The sequence below is a fragment of the Myotis lucifugus genome, unplaced genomic scaffold (genome assembly GCF_000147115.1).
Source record: "Myotis lucifugus unplaced genomic scaffold, Myoluc2.0 scaffold_17, whole genome shotgun sequence".
Taxonomy (NCBI): Eukaryota; Metazoa; Chordata; class Mammalia; order Chiroptera; family Vespertilionidae; genus Myotis; species Myotis lucifugus.
This window is the reverse complement of record NW_005871065.1, coordinates 7,963,521-7,986,909: the sequence shown is the minus strand read 5'-3', so window position 1 is coordinate 7,986,909 and position 23,389 is coordinate 7,963,521. Positions and strand designations below refer to the sequence as shown.

General features: G+C 35.3%; 1 protein-coding gene across 3 annotated transcripts in view; it reads right to left on the bottom strand.

Annotated features, from left to right (window-relative positions):
- COL14A1 (collagen type XIV alpha 1 chain) overlaps nucleotides 1-23,389 on the bottom strand; it is a 173,165-nt gene that overhangs the window by 54,124 nt on the left and 95,652 nt on the right. For all 3 annotated transcript variants that reach the window (XM_006085247.3, XM_014452679.2, XM_014452680.2), the window contains exons 29-36: nucleotides 22,518-22,682; nucleotides 21,895-21,933; nucleotides 21,626-21,764; nucleotides 21,178-21,320; nucleotides 19,471-19,580; nucleotides 15,834-15,992; nucleotides 7,587-7,664; nucleotides 5,498-5,584 (exon numbers count right to left, since the gene is read on the bottom strand). In XM_006085247.3, coding sequence (XP_006085309.1) covers nucleotides 5,498-5,584; nucleotides 7,587-7,664; nucleotides 15,834-15,992; nucleotides 19,471-19,580; nucleotides 21,178-21,320; nucleotides 21,626-21,764; nucleotides 21,895-21,933; nucleotides 22,518-22,682 — 920 coding nt within the window. The remainder of the gene's footprint in view (nucleotides 1-5,497; nucleotides 5,585-7,586; nucleotides 7,665-15,833; nucleotides 15,993-19,470; nucleotides 19,581-21,177; nucleotides 21,321-21,625; nucleotides 21,765-21,894; nucleotides 21,934-22,517; nucleotides 22,683-23,389) is intronic.

Sequence of the window (23,389 nt, the reverse complement as noted above, 5' to 3'; positions counted from 1 at the left end):
TATATATTTAGTTTTCTATGGGATGGCATGTCTTTTTCTCTTTAATGTGCAGGAATTCTTCATATATTTGGATACTACATCCTTAACTGTTAAAGATGATGCAAATATTTTCCCCCAGTGAGGCAGACATTGTTGGCTGGCTACCAAAGAGTCTTTCCTGACTTCTTTCCATTTTATTTCTGCTACTGTAAAGCCTAAAAGAGAGATTTACTTTCCCAGCCTCCTCGCAACTAGGAATGGATATATTAGCCAGTTACAGCCAATTTGATCAAGAAGCAACAAGCCAAAGAAAAGCAAATTGGAGAGCTGGAACGATCTGGGTCCTTAATGAAGTTGGTGAGCAGCCTCCTTTCTTTTGGGTTCAGCCTCCTCTAAATCCTTTGCTGAGCAAACAATGAGTGTCCAAATGTTCTAATGGGTTTCACCACTGTGCTATCAAGTTTTCTGTTGCCTGCAGCAAGCCCACTGCATCCCAAGTAATATACCTAGTCTGGCCAACTCTTTAATTCTCTTTGCACATCTTAAATGATTGTGACTCTAGTTGACTCCCAGATATTCCTTCCAGGCACACCATGTCTAAAAGCCAGGGACCATTTTACATTTCTAACTTGTTTGCCATCTTAACCCTGACCCTCATCACTGAGCACATGATAAGAATTCAACAAATATTTGTGGATATAAGATTCCATCTTTTAATAAGAAAGGATTAGTCCAGGCAAAGAGAATATGGTTCTTTCATGTCTCTCTACAGCTCTTTACAGTTTTATTGGCACATAATACTACTGTATAAATTCTTGAATGAGAAGATAATCACAACTATGTTAGTCATTGCACAGGGTTTATTACATACTGTTTGAGATACTAGTTCTTAAATAGTTTATTATACTTCAAATATTTTAAAATGTCAATAGCCTTTCTCCGTTTTACATGTTTTGTTTTTCTCAACAAGTCAGAGCTCAACCCTCTCCTTTTACTTCTCTGCTGCTTTCTTCTCATTACAAAGTTTGACTCTTAGGTCATATGTAAATATCTTATAACTTGTTCCAGCAGTATTGCAAATGAAAAACTTGAAAAGCCTCCAGCTAAAAAGAGCTTATTGATGCCTTTTAAAATAAAATAAACATGATTGTAATTAAGAACTGGATCTTTAAGGACCAAGCATGAAGAAGAAACAAAAAAAACCAGAGCAGCAGGCATGTGCACTGAGACTGCCCCGGGGAAAGACTGGGAAGATGGTTGAGGTTTACTGCAAAGCCTGTGTTTTATAGCCCACACAAGGCAATGAAATATGAACTTGGGTCTATGATAGGTGGGGGGAGGTAGAATATGAAACATTCATTAATGTTGAAGAACTTGAAAGGCTGCACTCTGAATGAGCTAGAAATGGAAATGGCCCACCGGCAGGTGGATGACCACGATGTTGTTTTCACTTTAGCTATGGCAGGAGGAGGAACTATCTCCCCTAAGAATTACTACCCAGTAGCTGATTCTTAAACAATCTAGGGACTGGAATTCACACTGCCTGTGAGGATCAAACAAAACTCCAAAGTTAAACCTAAGGTGGTTTCCAGTTGGTTGTATATTCAGGAGCTTAGCAGAAGCAGGCACAGATACTCTCTGGCGGAATATGTTTGAAACATAGGCTCAAAACAGTCCCAGAGACAAAGTTTCAAATAACATGAAGTCAAATACACAAAACCAAAAAAAATCACAAAATATACATGGAAACAAGACAGCATGAGTAAAATCATCAGGAAAACAAACGGCAGAATCAGACCCACATACACTGCGGATTTTAAAATTATAAGGTAAAGAATATACACCAAATTTAATATAATAAAGAAAGTAGTCTTGAAAGTGGTACAAAAGAAGAGACTGTACAAATAACAAGAAGGTTGAAAAAGGAACCAAATATAACTTCTAGATATACTAAAGATAACAATCAAAATCATAAACACAATAGCTAAGTTAAATGAAATATTAAATCATAGCTAAAAATAGAGCACACCAGAAGATAAATTTAAAGAAATTACACATAATGAAGCCTGGAGATGCAAAGTAGATAATAAATAAAAAAGGATTAAAAGACATGATAGTAACATTATAAGTTATAAAGTCCATCTAGTTGGAATTTCAGGAAAACCTAATAGAGATTACAGCAGAGAGACAATATTCAAAGAGGCAGTGACTAAGAAAACTCCATAATGAATAAGAACATTGGTATTCAAATTCCTGAAGTCCCAAATTTTCCAAAACGACAAAACAACATCAATATTGTAGTGAAACTTCAAATTACTAAAGGGGTCTTGAAAAGAACCAGAGAGAAAAGATTTCTTTCTTACAGGACAATCATTAATTTGACTGACAGTTGACTTTTCAATAGCAACAGTGGAGCTATAAAATGGTGTAATCGCATCTACAAAGTGCTCAGAGAAAATAATTGTTAATCTAGAATTGTACTCCAAGTTTATAGTTTGGAAACTTGTCTGAGTGCTTTGAGGTCAATATTAAACATTTTAAGCAAGATAGGAAGTTTATTATTCTCCTTTGTTAAAATCTGAGCTGAGAATGGGTCCAGTGTAGCAGAGTAGCTTTACCATGTAAGGCAGCGTGAAACCTTGATTCCCAACATCTTATTGTTCTGCTGTGTCCCAGGATGTTGCTTATCAAAGTGACCTCACTACCACATGCCCCCATTCTAGTCTGTGAGGAAGGGTGAGGTTGGTTATGAAGGGCATTTGGTTTTCATTTAAAAACAACATCCACGGTTACTTCATATATCTTCTCTCTCATTGGCCAGAGCTTAGTCCTAAGGTGACAGATGCTAAGAAATCAAGCCCCTAGCAGAATGCCCATGTGCTTGGCTAAAACTCAAGGGATTCCACTTTTTGAAAAGAAGCAGTGGCAATGAATATGGGATGGGGGACAATTAGCAATCTTTGTGACAATCATCAAAACAATCCTTTGACAACATGGGAAATAAAAGCATTTTCAGATGAACAAAATCTGAAAATTTACCATCAACACTCTTTCAAAGAAACAACCAAAGATTATATATATTGTGAAATTACAAACAGAATTTGACAATTAGAGTGAAAGATTTTAAATATCTATCTCTTAATCAAAAGATAAAAAATTAATGCCGATAAAGAAGATTCTAGCAACACAAATTTACAATTTCATTTACTGGACTTTATATCTAAAATTCTGAACTTGACAACTAGGGAACACATTCACCTAAAACCTACAGGGAAACTCTGTAAAACTTTACAAAAGGCCACAAAATAAATACCAAAGAAGCAACAAATATCAAAAAATCGTTACTATACAGACTATCTTCCCTTATAAAGTACAATAAAATCAATACATTAATAAGAAAAAGATAAAAGTTGCACACATAATTGAAAATTTAAAAAGGTACTTCTAAGTAAATCATGACTAAAAGAAGCAATAAATGAAAATATAAACTATAGCTCACAGAAATATTAAATTTGTCTACATAGAATTAAAATTTCTAGACAATACAAGTTCTCATAAACAACAAACAATCCATGGGCCATGAAAAGATATTTGCAAACCATATTGTTAATAAAGGGTTAGTGTTCACAATACATAAAACCACTTATAAATCAGTAAGGAAAAAAGCCTGTATAACAAAAACCTAGCAAAGTTTATAAACAGGTAATTTATATAGGAAAAAATCCAAATGGCTAAGAGACATGAAAAACTGTTTCATCTCACTAGCATGGAGGGAGAGTCCTATTTAAATTAAAATAACAATGACACAGGGTTTTACAATCATCAGATAAAGGAAGGCGCTCATATTTGGCTACATCAGAGGGTCTTGGTGAAATGCATAGGAACTAGCTCTCACACAGAATTTGGGGAAGAGGATATTGGGACAATCATCCTGAGGAGCAATTTGGGGTTTCTTCATGAAGCTGATGATGCACCTTCCTTCTTCTCCAACAAATCTAAGTGTTATTTTAAGAACACTAATTCATGTTTGCAAAGAGATATACAAAGAATGTTCACTGTAATAATATTGCCACAGGGAAATACTCCACAGTAATGGGTCAATAAACTGTAGTTTATATAATGGAATACCTTACAGCTGGTACAACAAATAAACTAAACAATGTGTGTTAGCCTTGATAAAGTTCAAAGACATTCTTTTTGGGGTAAAAAAAAAAGTTGAAAACAAATCATTGTTTTCAATTTCCAGATTAAACTAAAGACATCTCTTTACATTTAATTAAAGTTTTATAATGCACAAAATCCTTACATACATATTGTCTTGTATATTCCTCACAATACCAGTTAAAGAAGTGGGTGCTATTGTATATACAAGGAAATTGAGGTTCACAGTGATACAATGACTGGCCAAATCTTACAATTTAAATGTAATGCTTTTACTATTACCGCAAATTTGCTTCTTGGGGATAAAGGAACCTTTTTTTTATGTGTGTGGGTTCCACATCAGTAGCTTGAAAGAATGTTCTATGTGCCAAAGATAAAGGAGAAACTGCTGGAATATATTTCAAATGCATTCAGCAGGTTCTCTTTGTTTTTGTTCAGTTCAGGAAACGCGATCCACAAATAAAGGAACATTAGGTTGTTGGTGGTGCCGACCTGCAGTGAAGTTTCCCGCTGCAAGCCAGCTGTCAGAGTGGTTACCTACTGCTCACATGCCGCCTGGGTTGGCCGCCTCTCCAGGAGGCCAAGGTACAGACGCTGGCCAGGCGTCAAAATATCCCTCCGTGGCTTCTGTATTTGCTGGTGCACCTTCTCCCTGTTTTCTTTGTCTTCTGCCCTGATGTAATTCTCATTCCCTAACCAGACACCAGCTGTAGCATACTTATACCAAAGAAATACTGCTAACCCAGTTTAACAGGTTAGACCGAAAAAAATGAACATTTAAACATATTACAAAAGATTTATCATGCTAAATACAAAGACCCAGATAGTGCAATTTTATATATTTTATATTTTACAAATATGTTTTCTTTTTCTCTTTCCTTCTCTCCCTCCTTCCCTCCCTTTTTTCTCTCTTTCTCACGGCATCAACCTAAAACTCTTCCTCCTTCTTTCTCCCCTCCCTCTCCTGCTCTATAGAAAGTTCCAGGCATGCTCAGATGACATTCTTTTCCTGAAAAATTCGAAATAAATTTTGATAACAGAATGAGAAAGATGAGAGCATGGAAATATTGCAGGTGTAAGTAGAGGGCCAATATTTGAAACGTTCACACTGAGAATAAACCACAGAAGTTTCAAGGGAACGTGTGGAATATACAGCAGCATGAGGTTGTCTTGCATAGTGATTAAGAGCATCATCTCTAGGAGGCACAGAGACCTGGATCTGTGTTCTTTAAGCAAGTTATGTAACATCTCTGTGATTAACTACGTGCTTGGCACAATGGAGATCATCTATCAGACACACAAGTGATAGCTATAAATGTTATTAAAAAACATTTAAGCCCAGCTAGGCGAGACTTACTGGTGGGCCTGCTGGTCCCAGAGCCCGTTTGCTGGTTTCAGAACAGGAGCAGGAATGTGGAAGGTCTGGGCAGTTCTCCTCATCCCTCTGAAAAGAAAAAATAGCATAGCGGTTAGCAAAAACTTTGACTTAAGACACTTTAAAGTGAGCATTAGTCTAGAAAGGAAGAAATATTTTTTCCTGACCACAAAAATCTTTTCTTTGAAGAACAATGACTGGGTGTCTTGTGAGTCATTAATAATCATCATTATTAAAGGATCTTAAAAACCTGTTTGGGAATCCAGGGGAAGAAAGGCAGAAGTGGGTGTAAAAAAAATAGCTGCCAAACCACCTTACTATTTAATTCATTGGAGCAGCAGTACTCTATGAACTAAAGGTCTTGCAAACTTTGTGTTACAATATTTTTCCCATTTCAAAGGATAAAAGAAAACTTGCTGGTCTAGTCAACCAAAATAACTGCATCTATACTAAAACAAACAAAACAAAATAAAAACAGTGCTTAAAAACATCATCAGCCAGGCTGGGATGGCTCAGTGGTTGAGCATCAACCTATGAACCAGGAGGTCACAGTTTGATTCCCAGTCAGGGCACATGCCCAGTTGCGGGTTCGACTCCCAGGAAGTGGCATGCAGGAGGCAGCCAATCAATGATTCTCTCATCATTGATGTTTCTGTCTCTCTCTCCCTCTACTTCTCTAAAATCAATTTAAAAATATATTTTTAAGTTAAAACATCATTAATTCTCTGTAACAATTTTAACTACTGCTCACATTCTGTATTTGGAAAAAAGTAAATCATGGCATCAACCTAAAGCTTTGAGATAGGAGATCATAATTCTTTTCTTGAAGAATTTTGTGGTGATCACATTTTGCTTGACACACCATCAGATTTGTGGCATTTGTCCTTCCAATTTCCAATCTACCTGCACTTATATATGACATCACAGTTTCTCTGATTTAAATCTACCCCAGAAACTACTTAGAAACTTATTTTGTTGAAGAAAGAGTAAGTTATTTCCTTCTCAAACATAGTTGGCATGAATTTACTGCCTGCGATAGATGATGTGATCTGTTGTAAGATCTTAAGAAGGCAAATTGCTCAGACTTTATGATGACTTCTCCATATCCATTCTCCACATTTAATTATTAAGACATGACTACGTCCAACCATGATGGTGTCATCCATTTCAGCTCAGGATCTAAGGATCTGAAGATATGAATCTGCTTTCATATGTACAGGTATACCCTTATGAATTACACATGGTATTATTAATAAGAAAAAGTTTGATTTTTCTTGTATCAATTACATAGGGTATAGAGCTTATAAGAGCAATTCCAAAACTGTGTACCAAGGGTGCCCTGGGGCACCATGACAAGGTCACAGGAGCATGTAAATGTTTTAAACTCAAGAGAAACACCCATTGGACTTTGTATGAACAACCAGCTCAAAGTAGTTCACAGTTTCAACAACAGCTTTTGAAATACTGTTTTGATGATGTCACGTATTTGCAAATCTGGTTTTTCAGCATTTTCTCATTGAGTAGCAAGTACCATGAGAAAAATCAATATGGAAAAACAAAGTGAGGGTGGAAATGTCCCATCATATCCCAAGATATAAGCAAGTATACACTGCCAATCGGCACACACATCCCATTAAGTCATTTTAGTTATTTAAGAATAAAATAAGTATATCATTTTTTTCATATGGCTACTGAGTTATTAGGACATAAACAATTAGTAAGATGTTTGGACCTAATTACTTCAGCAATGGAGCTGTTAGGTATTTCTCTTGGTTTGGGGATGCCACAAAGTATTCCAACGCTATGTATTTTATGAACAAGGAAATCTGGGAAGATCTGGACAATGTAAATGGCACCCCAGGTGTTGTGCAGACCCACCATGTATATCCGTGTGTCTTGCTAATTTCAGACACGCCTCCCTCTTAACATCTTTCTCATTTTCTTTATCATCACAATGAATTATCTCTGATATGAGTTTTGCAAAATAGCATTTCATTTTCAGAGAAAATTCAATATAACTTTAGAACAGTTTAATGAAGAACAGACCCAATAATGAATGAAGATTTCTTACCAGGCCTGGTAGTTCACAGCACTTGTCTTTATTGGCCCAGGATGTGGAACAAACAATATCAAACATCTGTAACTGGAACTGAAATTTAAAGTGAAATTGTCATTCAATAAAAGATAGATACCTTGTGTTTATAGCTATTATGATTTCATACTATATATCAATAATAGGATACCAATACATTTATAACATAACTTTACCAAAAATAAATTAAAAAGTAATTCCAACAATTACTAATTAGCCACTCAAAGACACAATGGTCTAAGATTTTGTCTACAGTTACTCTATCTGCCATCCAAACTCCCATATTTATCACAACTTCCCTTCCCATCTCCATCTAAAGAATCTTAGCACCTCTGCTGAAATCTTCCTCGTACTGCTCATCATGGTTATTCCGAGTACCTCTGTAATCCCACAACATCCCTTAGGTCTCTCTTTCATAGCATGCTGCCACCATACAATATAATTATTTATAGTTTCTTCTCCTTAGACTGTCAGCACTTCAAAGGATAGAGAACCACTTAATCATCTTTGTATCCTATTGCAATATAGAGCACGTAGTAGGTGTTCAATGAAGGCTTGTTGAAGTAATTCCAACTTTAATCATTCAGGCATACATTCGGACAATTTCTCTTTAGTAGGACATAAGCTGGATACTATGTAGACCTTTAGGATACAAAAATGAACAAAACCACAAAGTATTCTGCCCTCAGTGGATTTCCAGGGAATGAGAAACAGGCACATAAATCCTGTTTTCAACATGGTAAGTGTCATGATAGTCACATATGGTATTGTGAGAAGCTGGGCTAAGTGTATTTTTATTTAAGCCATTGATCATGCCATAAATATTTAGACAGTCTTGCTCTATTCGTGTATGTTGGCAGCAACTCAATATGTATGTTGAAATATACAGAAACATCATTATACTATCATTAGGGGCTGATACGAACATCATGACCCAACTACTTCTAATATTATATTTCTTCTTAAATTATTTTCACATATTAAAAGTGTCATCAGTTAGAGAGCTGGGAGAAGGATCAAGTTTTTTTCTTTTTACATCTTCAACCTTCCTTCAGCAAGTGGTATTTTAAAGCAAGAGTTGGAAACTCCTGGTGCCTTATTTTCTCCCAAGCAATACTATTCATACGTCAGTAAATACTGTTTCATCGCAGGATGAAACAGAGAATGCCCAAGTAGATAGGACTATTGAAATAGGTTAGCAATGATGCATACAGTATCACAGAAGAGCCTGTCCTAGACCTAGATCATAGTCAAGAGAAGAACTAGGCTTTCTCTCAATATGTCCAAGAAGAACTGTGTCTTGCTGCAAACATCCTTCCCCAAGTGAGTTTTGCAAGATTATTTGAAAAGAAAACCTTAATTTTGAAAGCAGTTCCATGAATCAAGGCATCATGTTTTCTTATGTCTGTGTACAAGAACTGTGTTATTTGAGGAAATATGTGTGTGGTTCACTGATATTTTTTCAGACTAATTTTTGTTTTTAATTTTTACCAAGGGTATAATATCTGAATCTCTGCAGGGTAACCATACAACAAAATTGTGATCATTAAAAAATTAGGTTTTTAAAATTACAACATTTTTAAAGAACATGATTGTTGATTTTCATGAACAGCAAGAGCAGCAAAGCTACTGCAAGAAACATCGTGGTTAGGAGGCTATGGAGCTAGACTATCTGGGTGTAATCTTTAAGTCCTTCCCTCAAAAGCTAATGCATTTTGAACAAATTATTTAATGTCTTAGAGTCTTGAGATTTTTTTGTCTGTAAAATTAATATAATTGTAGCTACTGAATAGTAGCCATTCATTAGTGTAATAATAGTAGCTATAATAATAAAATGAGTTATTTAGAACAGTGCCCGGAATATAGTTATTATAAGTAATAAATATTTTAATGTACAGCTCTTCCATAATTGAATTCTTTAAGGTAGAGGAGTATATAATACAAGGGCCAAAATGTAGAATCAAAATGAAAGTGATATAGTATTGAGGGCAAATATATCATAGTAGTGTGTTTATATAATAATCATATCTATTTAATGTTCTGAGTAAAAACTTGGCAAATAACAATAACAATAGCAGCAAACATTTAGTGAAACCCTACTATATACCAGGCACGATCCTAAGGACTTTTTTGTCTGTATCATTTAATCCTCAGGTCAACCACAATGTGGCATAATACAGTACTAGCCACCCCATTCCATAGATTAATCCCTAGGATGAAAAAGCCTAAGGAATTTAAGCAGGTGCTGAAAGATGAGTTCTGGTTGGGATTTGAACAGCCCACCTCAATTTTTTTTAATTTATATATTTTTTATTAATTTTTTTACAGAAAGGAAGGGAGAGGGATAGAGAGTTAGAAACATCGATGAGAGAACATCAATCAGCTGCCTCCTGAACACCACCTACTGGGGATGTGCCCGCAACCAAGGTACATGCCCTTGACCGGAATCAAACCTGGGACCCTTGAGTCTGCAGGCTGACGCTCTATCTACTGAGCCAACCGGTTAGGGTCCACCTCAATTTTTTATGGTTCATTTTGCAGTGAATAAATTTTTGGTCTAATATTTAAAATACAGATACCCAAGCCTAACTTTACAAGGCCATTTGTCTGGGGACATTTATTAAATGGGTCCCATTATGACAGCATTAGATAGAATCAGCTAAATCTGTAAGTCATTCATCCATTAAGAAATTTTCCATTTCTGAACAGAGCCTTCAGTGTAAAACCATTTTGGTGACTGGGGAGATTTACATAAAGCCAAGGCCTTTCACTAGCCCCAAGCTGGCACCAGGCTCTGTGGAAGTTTTTAAATAAACATTCACCATCTAATCACCTAGAACAGTATAATGTCTACATATATACCTTTGGCTAAACTTCTGCCCTATTGAGTGATTGGAATTCTTATGCGCTCGTTTTATTCACTCAAGGGGTTGAATGCCTACTAAGTGCTGAATGAAGCCAATACTATCATCTGAGGAATGCTTGTGGGCTGCCTTCCTTTTCAAGTTAGATGAAGTCAGCAGCCTTTTTTGTGTGTGAGCACAAAAAAATTTATTCATAATTGTTTTGCGTTCGTAATAGTTTAGATTCTTCAGCCTTTATTTAGGAACTTCTTTTTCCAAGGCACATTTCTGGGGATTGATTAAAAACCCCTCCAGCTTTTATTCCAAAAGCAGTGACACACATATTTGTAGTAATTATGTAGGAAACAGTACAGAAGTGGTCTATGGAGAGATCTTACATCCGAGTGCCTGTAAATGCAAGACAATATGGTTAAACATAAATCATACTTCAAGCAACTAATGCCAAGAGGCAGCCACTTTTTACTTTTGTAACTTCTCTCCTTTTGAACTGAAAATAAAAATTTTATGTGACAAAAATAAAAAGGAGAGAGAAAGGTGTAGAACCTCCCACTTTTACTTTTTATAATCTCTTTCAAGGGAATACTGAGCTGATTACAAATGCTCATTTTTCATTATTGGACATTTCTGTCTGGGTGTAGCACAAAAGGCAAGTCATTGAGGTCAAATGTTAGCATGGAAATAAGATTAAAATATTTCTCAGCGGTTGCCACTGTGACCTGTGAATGGCAATTAAAATGTATCTCTGGGTTCACTTTCTGCTCAGTACTAGATTTTATCCTTTTTTTTCTAGCAACATATAACTAAGCTTATAATTTGAAGTCAAGATATACCTGAACTTATACTAATATTTAGAGAGCTTGACATTACTCGAGAATACTGGCAAAAGATTCCTGGGGAGCCGAAGCCGGTTTGGCTCGGTGGATAGAGCGTCGGCCTGCGGACTGAAAGGTCCCGGGTTCGATACCGGTCAAGGGCATGTACCTGGGTTGCGGGAGGCAGCTGATCGATGTTTCTCTCTCATTGATATTTCTAGCTCTCTGTCTCTCTCCCTTCCTCTCTGTAAAAAATCAATAAATTATATTTTTTTTTAAAAAAAAGATTACTGGGGACCTAACCCATCTTCTACTTTGATTTGGTGTTTAACTTTTATTGACTCCATTTCAAAACTAGGACTTATTAAGCACATACCATTTGTCAGATATTTAACATAGTGTTTTTATTTGTTCTCTGTTTATTGATTTTAAGGAAAAGCATCATGGCATTAATTAAATTAGGAAATGAAAATTAACGGCTTTACTTGTTGGTAGGAATTAGAATACTTGGGTGTAAACATATTTGGGAGGACCATTTTGATCACATTTACTTTCAAGGTTGTAATTCAAATAATGTAAGTCTTTGGACTTGTCAGTGAACATGACTCCCTCCTCTGCAATAATCAGACCCAGTGGAAGAGAGCTTAGAATGGAAGGCAGGTAACTGTATGCAAGACACATATGATCTCACCTCACTTTCCTCATTTTTAGGAAGGGAATCCCTCCCTAACTTCTTCAAATCTCAATTTCTGCATCTATAAAGTGGGGCTTATTTAAGTCTCTCTTCTTAGGGGTATTGGAAGATTAAATGAGGTAATCATGGAAAAGTAGACACTGCCTCGTCCACAGTCGGCCTCCAATAATATTAGCTACTATTCCTATTTTAAGGATTAAAAGATATAATTCTTGTGAAAACAATCATTTTATTGTAATTTAAAAATACAATTTTTAAATTCTATGGGACCATTCACTAGTCTACTACTGATTCCTGCATAAAAAGCTTTAACTTGAAAAATAATTTTAATAAAAAATGCATAAAAATTTGTATTTGTCTTTAGCAGCAGATGGCTAAACAAATGTCAATTGGATACGTGTTATATTTTAAAGGTGGAAGACACTAAGAAACATGAGCCAATGCCAGAAGATAAAATTTTTCCTAGAATGATCTCTGATTGGCAGCATTAAAATTTCACTGCATGTCAGAAAAAATAGGAGACATTTCTTAGGAGAAAGAAGATGGGAAAAAGAAGAACAGCTGTTAAGTTTCCTCCCACTTGTGTTTTGACAGCTAAGTTAGGACTGCTTATTTAGTCCCACTGGGCACTTTTGCTGCCTATAAAATCTTTCATTGCAGAACACGAGTTGTTTTTATTATAAATGTGAGTAATTTAATATAGTAGTACTGTATCCCTAAATCCATTAATCTCTTCTCCACTCAACTTGGGTTTAAGAAGAATATATTTTGTTTAGAGACTCAATATTTAGAGTTTTTCCATCATCTGACACTTTTTAAAATCATTGCTGAATTTGCCCAGGGAATGCTGACCTATAAACTACTAATCTCAATGATCTGATAATTACTCCCTCTGGAATAGTACAAAACTTGCACATTACACATTCACTTTTGCTGGGTAGTGAAGTACAAGTGTATACTAAGATTTTTTTTTTTAGCAATTTGTGATTTCTAAAGTGAAAATTGAGGACTGAAGCTTGTCTCTAGCCCTGCACTGAAACAATTAAGCAATTACCTCAAAAAGCAAGGGAGCTTCCAATCACATTCTTGAGAGCTAATCTAATATCATCCATTTTAGCATAATCAAATTCTTTAATAAGTGGGCAGACTGAAAACCTATTTGGTAATCCTTTGTAGAATTCTAGATTCTAACAAAAGCTACAACTTTCTTCCTACTAGCCTTACAAAGAACTCTTTTAATTATTGACTTCCATAAATTCCCCATTGTCTACTACTGGTTGGAAGTCACCACAGAGGCTGCTCTGTTCAATTGCTTTTCTCTCATGGACAGTTAAAGATTTATTGCTAGTAGGACTGAAACCTACAGTAACTTTTGCTTCCAGAAATAAAGTTGATGTTTAATCGGCCATATATCTAGAGTACCGTTTATTTACATAGAGTATAATTTGAAGTAATTATAAAATTGTCATTTGAAAGAATTATAATTATCAAACTATAATTGTAAAATACAAATTAGGAGAGGGTATGATATATATTATTGGATGGCTGTCAATACCATACATGAATAGAATACATGCAAAACAACATTTTAACAAAAGATATGGAATCAATCAAATAGATGACATTCTATTAAATTTCCAGCAAGTATTTCTTGAGAACTTTGTTCATATAAGATTTATTAGATACTGTGATGGAGGATAAAAGGGTGTCGTTGTATGAAGACCATGATATGGTTTCTATTTTGATGGTTTATACTCTGGCTAGAGGGTTGAAATGTAGATATATGAAAGAAAAAGAAAATGATATATGGCCCAAAATAATTGAGTATTATATAAGCAGTAGCGGGTTAGAATAGGTGAGAAAGAGAAGGTATTACTGACATCCTTAAATAATAACAGCTGCTCATTACTGAATGCCTATTAAGTGTCAGGAGATTTATATGTATTATTCTAAAAATAATAATTTAACTAGTGATTTGGGCCTAAAATCTCATATCCCTAGATTGTTTCTCTTTCTTAAATTAGAGGCTATTCACTTATCCATGCAAGCATCCATCTATATACATCCATTTATCCTTATAAGAAAGATGTCCTTAGTTTGCTAATTCTGGCTCTTTATAAATTCTAGAGTGTGCTATCATATAGGTATCTTCCATGAGGCAGAAGATGGTGTGTTTCTTAATCAACATAAAATTCCACACATTAAGAGCAGCAACTCCTTTAAAAATATTATGTAAATATTTTTAAAAATCTCTTACTATAACTAAAAACAAAAGAGCCTTCCATCACTTTTATATTCTCTCTTTCTAAATATCTAATCCATAGTTCTCCAAAGCAAAGTAGAACGAAAGCACTTTGAAAGATGCCTCAAAACTCATGCTAAGCGAAATAAGTCAGACAGAAATACTCCAGAACAATATGATTTCACTCGTATGTGGGATATAAAACTGAAAGCAACAAATGAACAAACATGACAAACAAAAAGACCCTCATAGACCCAGACAACAGTTTGGTGGTTATCAGAGGGATGGGGAGGTGGTAAAGAGTAAAGGAGGGTCAAATATATAGTGATGAAAGAAGATTTGACTTTGGGTTGTGGGCATACAATGCAATATACAGATGATGTATCATAGAATTGTACCCTGGAAACATAAAATTATATTATCCAATGTCACCCCAATAAATTACACATACATTAGAATCAATGCACACAAGGATTTTATTTCTATTGTTACCACAAAGAGAAATGCCACAAAATAGCAGAGTCCCAAAGTAAATCACTTTAGCACTCTGGGACAGTTTGCTGGTGTGTACAGTGAATAGGTTAGATGAGAGTAGTGCAATTAAAACTATGCTCCCTTAGGAACCATTGGAGGTGGGAACACTTACTACCCCACGTCCTCTCTCCCATTCAATCAACATGGATCTGTTTTAATCTTATTTATTTATTTATTTATTTATTTGATTGACACATCAGAAGATTTCATTTGCACAAAGTGACCGTCAACTTAAATAGACTTTGAGAACTACTAAGTTGTTCTAAAGTTTCATATAATGGGCTAGTTCTACCGACCTATGAAAGTACAAGACAATAATAGTCATTCATAATTCATTTTATGTTTCCGTGACATATAAGAGAAATGCAGAATTGTTGGGGTTGTTTAAAAGAATAAACTATTCCCCAGGCTAAATTGTTCTAATTTATAAAATGACTCAAATTAGAGAATGATGGTAATTAGCTATGACTGCATAGTGTTAAAACAAAAACTTGTATATGCCGTGGGTAATGAGTGAAGAAAAAGTTATTTCTTTGCCAGTTGGAAGTCTCAAGGCTTAAATTCCTTGTTGTATGAAGAAAAAATATATTATTTTAGAATGATTTGTCACTTAGATAACGATATGATTAAAGGGTAAATTTCACATGAACAATAGCAAAAAGCTAGTTGTAAAATGCCCAAATCTAATCCAAATGAGAGGCTTATGTCAATTTCCTGTGTATAATAATCACTCATTTTGTATGAATCTACATTTGCTTATACAAATGAAGTTCTTTCACAGTTTTGATTCTCACGTTAACAAACCATTTATGCCACAAATCATATGAGTATTTTACTATCTGAATTTTAAAATGCCTTTAGAAAATAAACTAGCTTAATTCCTGGAGTATAATATAGCAGAAGTTTACTGCCAAGAGCTTTAACTATGAATGTTTTAGTTCATTTATAAAGGCTGCTAACTATTTAGCCATCCATCCATCCATTCCTTTACCAAACTTCCCCCCTGGGTAATAAATAATTATATTTTTAAAAGAACTTTTTCTATAACAATAACATGGCCTCAATTGTTTACCCACTTACTGGTGCAGAGTTTCCATTTGGTCCTCTTGATCTAACCATTCTCCCTAGGACTTCCACACCATCCACTGTGATATTCGCAGATGCATTTATTGCCTTCTCACCCACTTGCTTGCAGTCAATAACCACTTTGGCCAAAGTCTTGTTGACAACAATGTGTAGCTGGATAAAAGTCAGGATGTTTTAGTAGGTAAGAAGTGAGAGGACTATCAACCACATTTACATAATTGCATGACTCATCACTAAAATATATGAAAGAGACGAGCAGGAATTCTGTCACTACGCATTTTGCTAGAGGAGAAAGTTTCTACTTTATTACCTCCAGGACTGTCCCACAGTTAGTACCATGTCTGTTTTTATTTAATTAATATTTTTCTTTAAAGTAACTTTGAAATGATTCACTTTTTAAAAATCTAGCCTTCCTCTAAGGCAGTAATAACTTGAAATCACAGGGTTGTGGTGTGAGTTAGTGTGGTTTCTGAAAGCATATAAACAAAAATGGAAGTATTTAAATGTAAAAAATGCTGGTTGAATTACCAACAAAGGTTATCTGCGGTACTACCAGCAGTTGGTAATTTAAGGTGAGGAGAAAAAAATCTAAAATCTAAGGGGAAAGGAGGAAGGCTTTCTAGTGACTCTGGGCCCAAATGAAATAAAACTCTTTAGCTTAATGTATGGTTCAATGACCTGAAACTGGAATCTCTAGAATCTGGAGGTCCACGGTAATATATTCAGGAGTCTACACATTCTTTGTGAGGATTGGTAAAAATCTACATCATCATGTAGGTGATGGCCAAGGTAAGTATATTCTAAATGAGACACGTTGTAAGCAAATTCTGCCATGAAATTTCAGTGCTGATAAAGCATTTCAATTTATGATATCTGTCACATACTTCTTGTTTGTGGCAGGCTACTTGTTTAGTGAGATTAAAGAGTGAACTTAATTGGCAAATAATGATTTCATTTCATGATTAAATGAAAACCAAAAGAAGTTTCAAATAGCTGTATAAGGGAAGGTATCATATCAGTTCAAAGAGAAAGTGTTGGGCAATGTGAATCATGGTTACAAGAGTTATAGCAGCTAGTGCTGTATTGTGAGCAGAGGTTGAGTGACGAGGAAATAATGTCATCTTTAAAATTAAAATAATGTTACTTTTAATTTCATGGGTTTTATTCTATCTTCATTTATTTTTGTTTATTTGTTGCCTTGGAACTGAAAGCATAAAAACTTATACCAATTGTATTTAAGTTACATCATGATTTAAATAATTTACGTCAATAGTGGAGGCTCCTAATATTCTTTTTCCTTCAAAAAGAAGTTAATCATAATCTATCCAGATCAACACTGCAGGAGTAAATTACTTGTTTCATATTACATCTCTTTTATAATCATTTAGAAGGGTATAATTTGATTCTTGTGTTCTTGAGCCTTGGAATATTTTTCATTATTATAAATTATAGAATTTTTCATGCTGAGCGCTAGACAACCTAATATATTATGCATTATTCATATTTTTTAAATTGTTGCTCAGTGGTTAGAGTGTTGGTCCCAAGATGGAAGGGTCTATGGTTCAATTCCCGGTCAAGGGCACATACTTGCGTTGCAGGTTCAATTCCAGGCCCTGGTTGGGGCATGTTTGGGAGACAACCAATCGATGTGTCTCTCTCACATTGATGTTTCTCTCCCTCTCTTTCTCTCTCTTTCTCTATCTCTCCCCCCCTCTAAAAAAAAGAAAAATCAATGGAAAAAATAAAAAAATATATTTTGCTTTACAAAAGGAGACATTAAAAAGTTTTCAAAAATATTTTGATTTCACTTAAGGATCCATTTATATAATTATAACTTTTTGAAAGAGACATTGGGGCCTTACATCATACCCAAAGTGTACAAAATAAAGCCAAATGAAGATCAATAAGAATTAAGGTAAAGTATTTATTCAATTATAACATAAGTTTATAAACAAATCAAATTTGATCAGTAAAAACTGAATTTGCATCAAGATTTTCCATTAATAGATATATTAGTAAAGTAGTTTGTTCTATGATATGCCTTTCTTATTTTATTTAGCTTTAGCTTTATTAAGACTTAGCAAAGTGGAAAAAGATTTTTCTTTTTTTTAAACAATTTTTTGATGAGAGACAGAGGAACATCCATAAGTTGTCCCACTTATTTATGCATTCATTAGGTGATTCTTGTATGGGCCCTGACTAGGGATCGAACCTGCAACCTTGGCATATGGGGACAATATTCTAACCAACTGAGCTACCTGGCCAGGGCCTAGGAAGATTTTTCTTCATATAATTTTTAAAAACTTGAAGGTTTATGAATTTGAAACAAATTTTTAATGAACCTACCTATAGGTCTTTGAGTTCTCCTGGTAAGGTAAGCAAAGCTTAACATTTACCTAAAATTCTTAAAGAATTCTTTGAATAAAAATTACTAGTACAAGCCCATGCCTATTCCACAGGCAAAGATGGCAATTATTTTTAACACTCATGAAATCTCACATGCTTTTCATCTCCTGAACATTTTTTCCTTGACTACTTTGCAGCAGACACTGTATAATCAAGAAAAGAATCATGTCAAGAGGAATTTGGTGAGAAATGACAATAACTCCAAAGATATGCTAATGGGACCAATTTGAACCATGAACTAATTGATTTCCACTTGCATCTCATGTGTTTTTATGGTATCTTTTATGGTCTTATTCAGTCAGGGAAAAATTACATTTTTATGCAACTCTTTTTATGCATGACAGAGTCAGAATTTTGTTATGCAATTGTTCATAGGCAGTGATGGTATTCAAAACCCCAGAAAGTAGTAAAGTTAGTGTTTGATCGTGTACTATGTCAGGAGACAGAACCAAGATGAAGACTGCTGTGCTATATCCCTTTTCTCTCTCTAATAGGGCAAGAAGGGATTGGTTAAGAGACTTTTGCTAGCGCCACCTGGTAAATGCTCTGCTCTCCCTGCAGTCTTGGTATTGCATGCCTACCAGCCCAGAGATCAGTGGGATTATTCGCCAAATAGAAAAGAAACAGTACATATTGGAAGGAAGCATGTCTACCAAAACTAAGTGTTTCTGAGATGTAAAATGTTAAGGAACAGAGCTCTTGTTACAAGTCCAAATTAAAATAAGAGCAAGTTAAGTCAGGTTTTACAAAATTTGTCCTCAGGGGTAACTTTTATGATGGCAGTAATAGGTTGTGTGTATATATGTTAAAAAAACACAGTTATATCTATCTTTACATAGATATAACTATGCAATCAGTTATATCTATCTTTACATTTTAATATGATTCGGCTAGTTGTACCTTTCATCTGCACTGGTAGCCAGGTAGACCAGCAATCCTTTCTACGTCACACATAATGCCTGCTTAATAATATAGTGCCCACTATTAAATTGTTCCTCATGGTGGGAACCTGGACCACTTCTATCATATCTCCTGGGGTACCTGCTAAAAAATTCCACATTTCAGGGTTCAATCTCAGAATCTCTAAGCATTGTTAATAAGCCCTGGAGGTAATTCTTTCTCCAGTTGAAATCTGAGATCCAAAGCTCTACAGAATAGTTTCACCATCTATCTGTTGCTTTGCCCACAGTGAATAAAGACTATGTGTACACAAAGCATTACCCACCTTGTGAAAGCTTCCATGGAAAATTTTCCTAATTTCAGGTCCTTCAAACGTAATAGTTTGAAAATCCCCACTGTAGTCATAGTTGAAATAGGTTAGGGTTTTCCCACCATCTAATCAAAGAAAAAGATTTTTAAAAGAATTAAAATGAGTGAATAATTTTCTACAATTCAACTCAAGACAGAAAATAATGCATCCATTGCTTTGAAGCTCTGTTTACAACAAAGTGATGAGTAAGGAAGGAAGGATCTGCAGTCCTTGGGTTGCCCAGGCTTTTAGCTGGTCAGTCTAACTGACTTAACAATGTGGTGATGATGGCAAGGCAAGGACTCCTACACATATTTTTCCTTTATACTTCATTGCCTACATCACCCTCTTGAAAGAGGGTTGTCTGAGGCTAGGACTAGGGGCAGACAGAAAGGGAGAATGAAGTTAATCAAATCTTAAGAAACAGAAACCAGACTCTTTGCCTAATTAACCCACTATAGCAAACAACTTTCCCAGGACATGCAACTTATACCACCCCAAAAGAATGATATTCCAAGATGTCTCTTATTATGAACAAAGGAAAGCCTTCCTAATCTTGAGTATTTCATGTTACAAGGAATATTTTGTTACATAGAAATAAGAATATTTTTCTCACTAATTCATTCCCAGGTTACAACTTAATTCTTCACTCTGCTTTCAAAAGGAAAAGCTAGTCTTAGTCATTTTGAGAGACTTCATTGTTTTCCATTCCTGCATGTATATGGAGTTAGTGGCTTACACCTTTTTAATCTATAACCTTCCCTTAGTTTGGATATCAATACAAAATGCTTTCACAAGATCATATTTAGTTGTTGATTCATTTCCATGTACTGAAAAGTCTTTTCACAAATACTAGCTGAAAACAAGTTTAAAACACTTTCCTTATCCAAATGTTTGAGTTAGTACCTAATAGTAGCCACTAAATTTTGGTTCCTAGCTTCATTGGAATTCTAAACTAAAAATCTATTTAGAAAACTCATTGACATTAACAAAAAACTTGATGATCTTCTTAAGTGATCATTATATGTGACATCCAAGAGTGTGAGGTTAAGAAGCTTCCTTCATTGGTTCCTTCTCAACTTTTCAAAACCCAAACAATGGTGGGTTTCCCAGTCTTCAGACCTCTTCTCTTCTCTTTCTAGACTCATTCTCTAGATGACTTCACCCAATATCATGGCTTATACATATATCACCCAGACAACTTCAAAATTCATTTCTCCATCTCAGAATTCTTCCCAAATATACTGCTGGCAGTCTGGCGGGTGTGTGTGTGTGTGTGTGTGTGTGTGTGTGTGTGTGTGTGTGTGTTTCAATATGAAATAGGCATCTTACAATATCATATCCATATCCAAAAAATGAACTTGTGGTTTCATGCCATTGACTGACCCCTCCTTCTTCCATCAACCTCACTCTTCTTGTAGTCTTCAGTAGCTCAGTAATTGCCTCTTTCAGCTGCTCACTACTTTTCCCAGAGTCTAGAGCTGGCACATAGTAGGAACTCAGTGAATATTTTTGGAAAGAAGGAGTGGATAAATGAATGAGTGAACTGTTACATAATTCATTGTAAGTATTCACTAACATGGTTTAAGTGAGGTATTCTGCAATATACACAGAACAGGCAAGATGGCATGCCACATACATCACTCATACATGTGTGTGCAGATGTTATAGAAATATACTTACTATCTAAAATAACTCCAACCAATGGGTCTGAATTTTTATTTAAAATCTCCCAAAGAGCAAATGGCTCCTCTGGAGTGTCAGGAAGAATCCGGAATAGAAAACTGATAGTATAATCAGAAGGTAATCCTTCTGGATGCAAATACCTAAAAATGGAAAGAAAAAAAATATTTTCTTGTATCCATCCTCAAAAGGTTATATATCTGATTATAAAAGCACTAGAGGCCCAGTGTACAACATTTATGCCTTGGTGGGGGCAGGTCCCTCAGCCTGGCCTGCGCCCTCTCGCAGTCCGGGATCCCTTGGCAAATATCCCCCAAGGGGTCCTTAGCTCTAAATATTACAGAAAATCCTACCGGGAACTATTATAGCCTAACAAAAGTAGGCATCATTTTCACATTGAGATATAATAAAAAATGACTGGTTTTAATATCTTGCAATGGAAACATACTTGGTAGGCTGGGAAACCAGGGCATCTTTATGCAGTCGGTAACAAGGGTACACATTGAAGGTTCCAGGCTCCATAGAAACCCCTTCCATCGCTGAAAAATCCTTTTCAACCAAACCAAACATTTCCATCATCTTAAATCCTTAAAAAAAAGAATAAACAGGCATTTTAGGATGTTAAATTTCAAAATTAGCCTATTAAAAGAAAAATCTGGACCCCCAAATGGGAGTCGTTTAATATATTTCTACTTGGAAAATTGTGATAATGCATACCGGCAAGATCAATGCCATCCTTGTGCACCAGTGGGCAGGCTGCAAAACAAGACAAAACAAACAATATAAAATCTTAATTTAGATATTTTCCAAACGTATCCTTTCCCTGTCCTGAGAACAGGAAACTAACAATCTTTCCGGAAGTCAATTGTGAAGGGAATCCAAACCAGATGTGGCTATGGTTTTCTGTGGATTCCTAAATATTGAAACGCTCTCATTTCTTTTCTTAAATCAAAGGGACATTGCCTCCTTTTCCTCTCCTGGGTCCATGAATACTGTGGTGGTCACTTAGGAACATGTGTTGGGATAAGTCTCACTTCTAGTGCATCACACTGGTGGGCAGTCTTCAAACATTTTTAAAAACTATTTGCTACAGCTGTTAAAGAAGAGTTGCCTTTAAACACAGACTCTCATCTTACTAGGGAAGGACTTCATCAACCGAAAACTCTACGCCTGGGAGGTTTACTTCCAAATGCTCTAAAACATAAAACAATGTCTGCATAACAAACGGCTCTACGAGACAATATTCTTTCCTCAGATCAAGATGGGATTCATTATTTAACTGGTATGAAATATCTCAACCTTTAAGCAACATGAGTAAGCACACATTTCAAAGAACTCACTTGCCGAAGCGGTTTCACAGACAAAAGTAATCAACTCATCTTCGATTTTCTTAAAGGCGTCAAAGTCATCCACAAAGAAGACATGGCGTGCACTAGGCTTGCTGCCAATGCTAACCAACTCCGAATAATCCGCATCAGCCACACCAATTGCAAAAATGCTGTAGCCTGTGGCAGAACGGAAACAGATTTCTGATTACTTTCCATTGCACAACAGATAAGTATCACAATATAAGACACGGCCAAATGTTTAAAATATGTTTGTGAAGGAGGGCTAGTAGTGTTCATTCTTAACAGTTCATCAGAATTGTGCATGCATGTATTTCATTATATGAAAATTATTCCATCATCCCCTACAAAACTTTTCCATTTTAAAGAAACTCAAGGAGGCCAATGCCCCCATTAGTACTTGAGACAAAATAGTTACCATTTGAGTAACATCTTTATGTCTGCATATGTTTAATAATTATGTTAAAATTTATAAGATGTAGTGTAGTTGAAACAGGAATTTTATCACAGTTTTTATTTCATATGTAGAAACTGAGGTGTTAATAGGCTTAGCAGCAGAGGTAGGTCATGGTTCAATGCTTGGCAAATGAATATTAAACAACTGTTTGCCAGGCATATTTTATATAATGTAATCTTCACGACAGTGTTATGAGAATCCCCATTTTACAGATGATGAGACTGAGGAGCTCCCGTGCAGGTTCCCTCCCTGGCCCTTTATAATGGTTCTTTTCATAGTATTGCATTTAATTGTTGGCATTTCTTAGACAGGGAATCCTGTATGTAGAAGAAGTATTAGAGAAAATAAAGCAAAATAATAGATTTGTAACCTGAAAAGTATTTTTAAAATCACACTTTTCAGTTATATT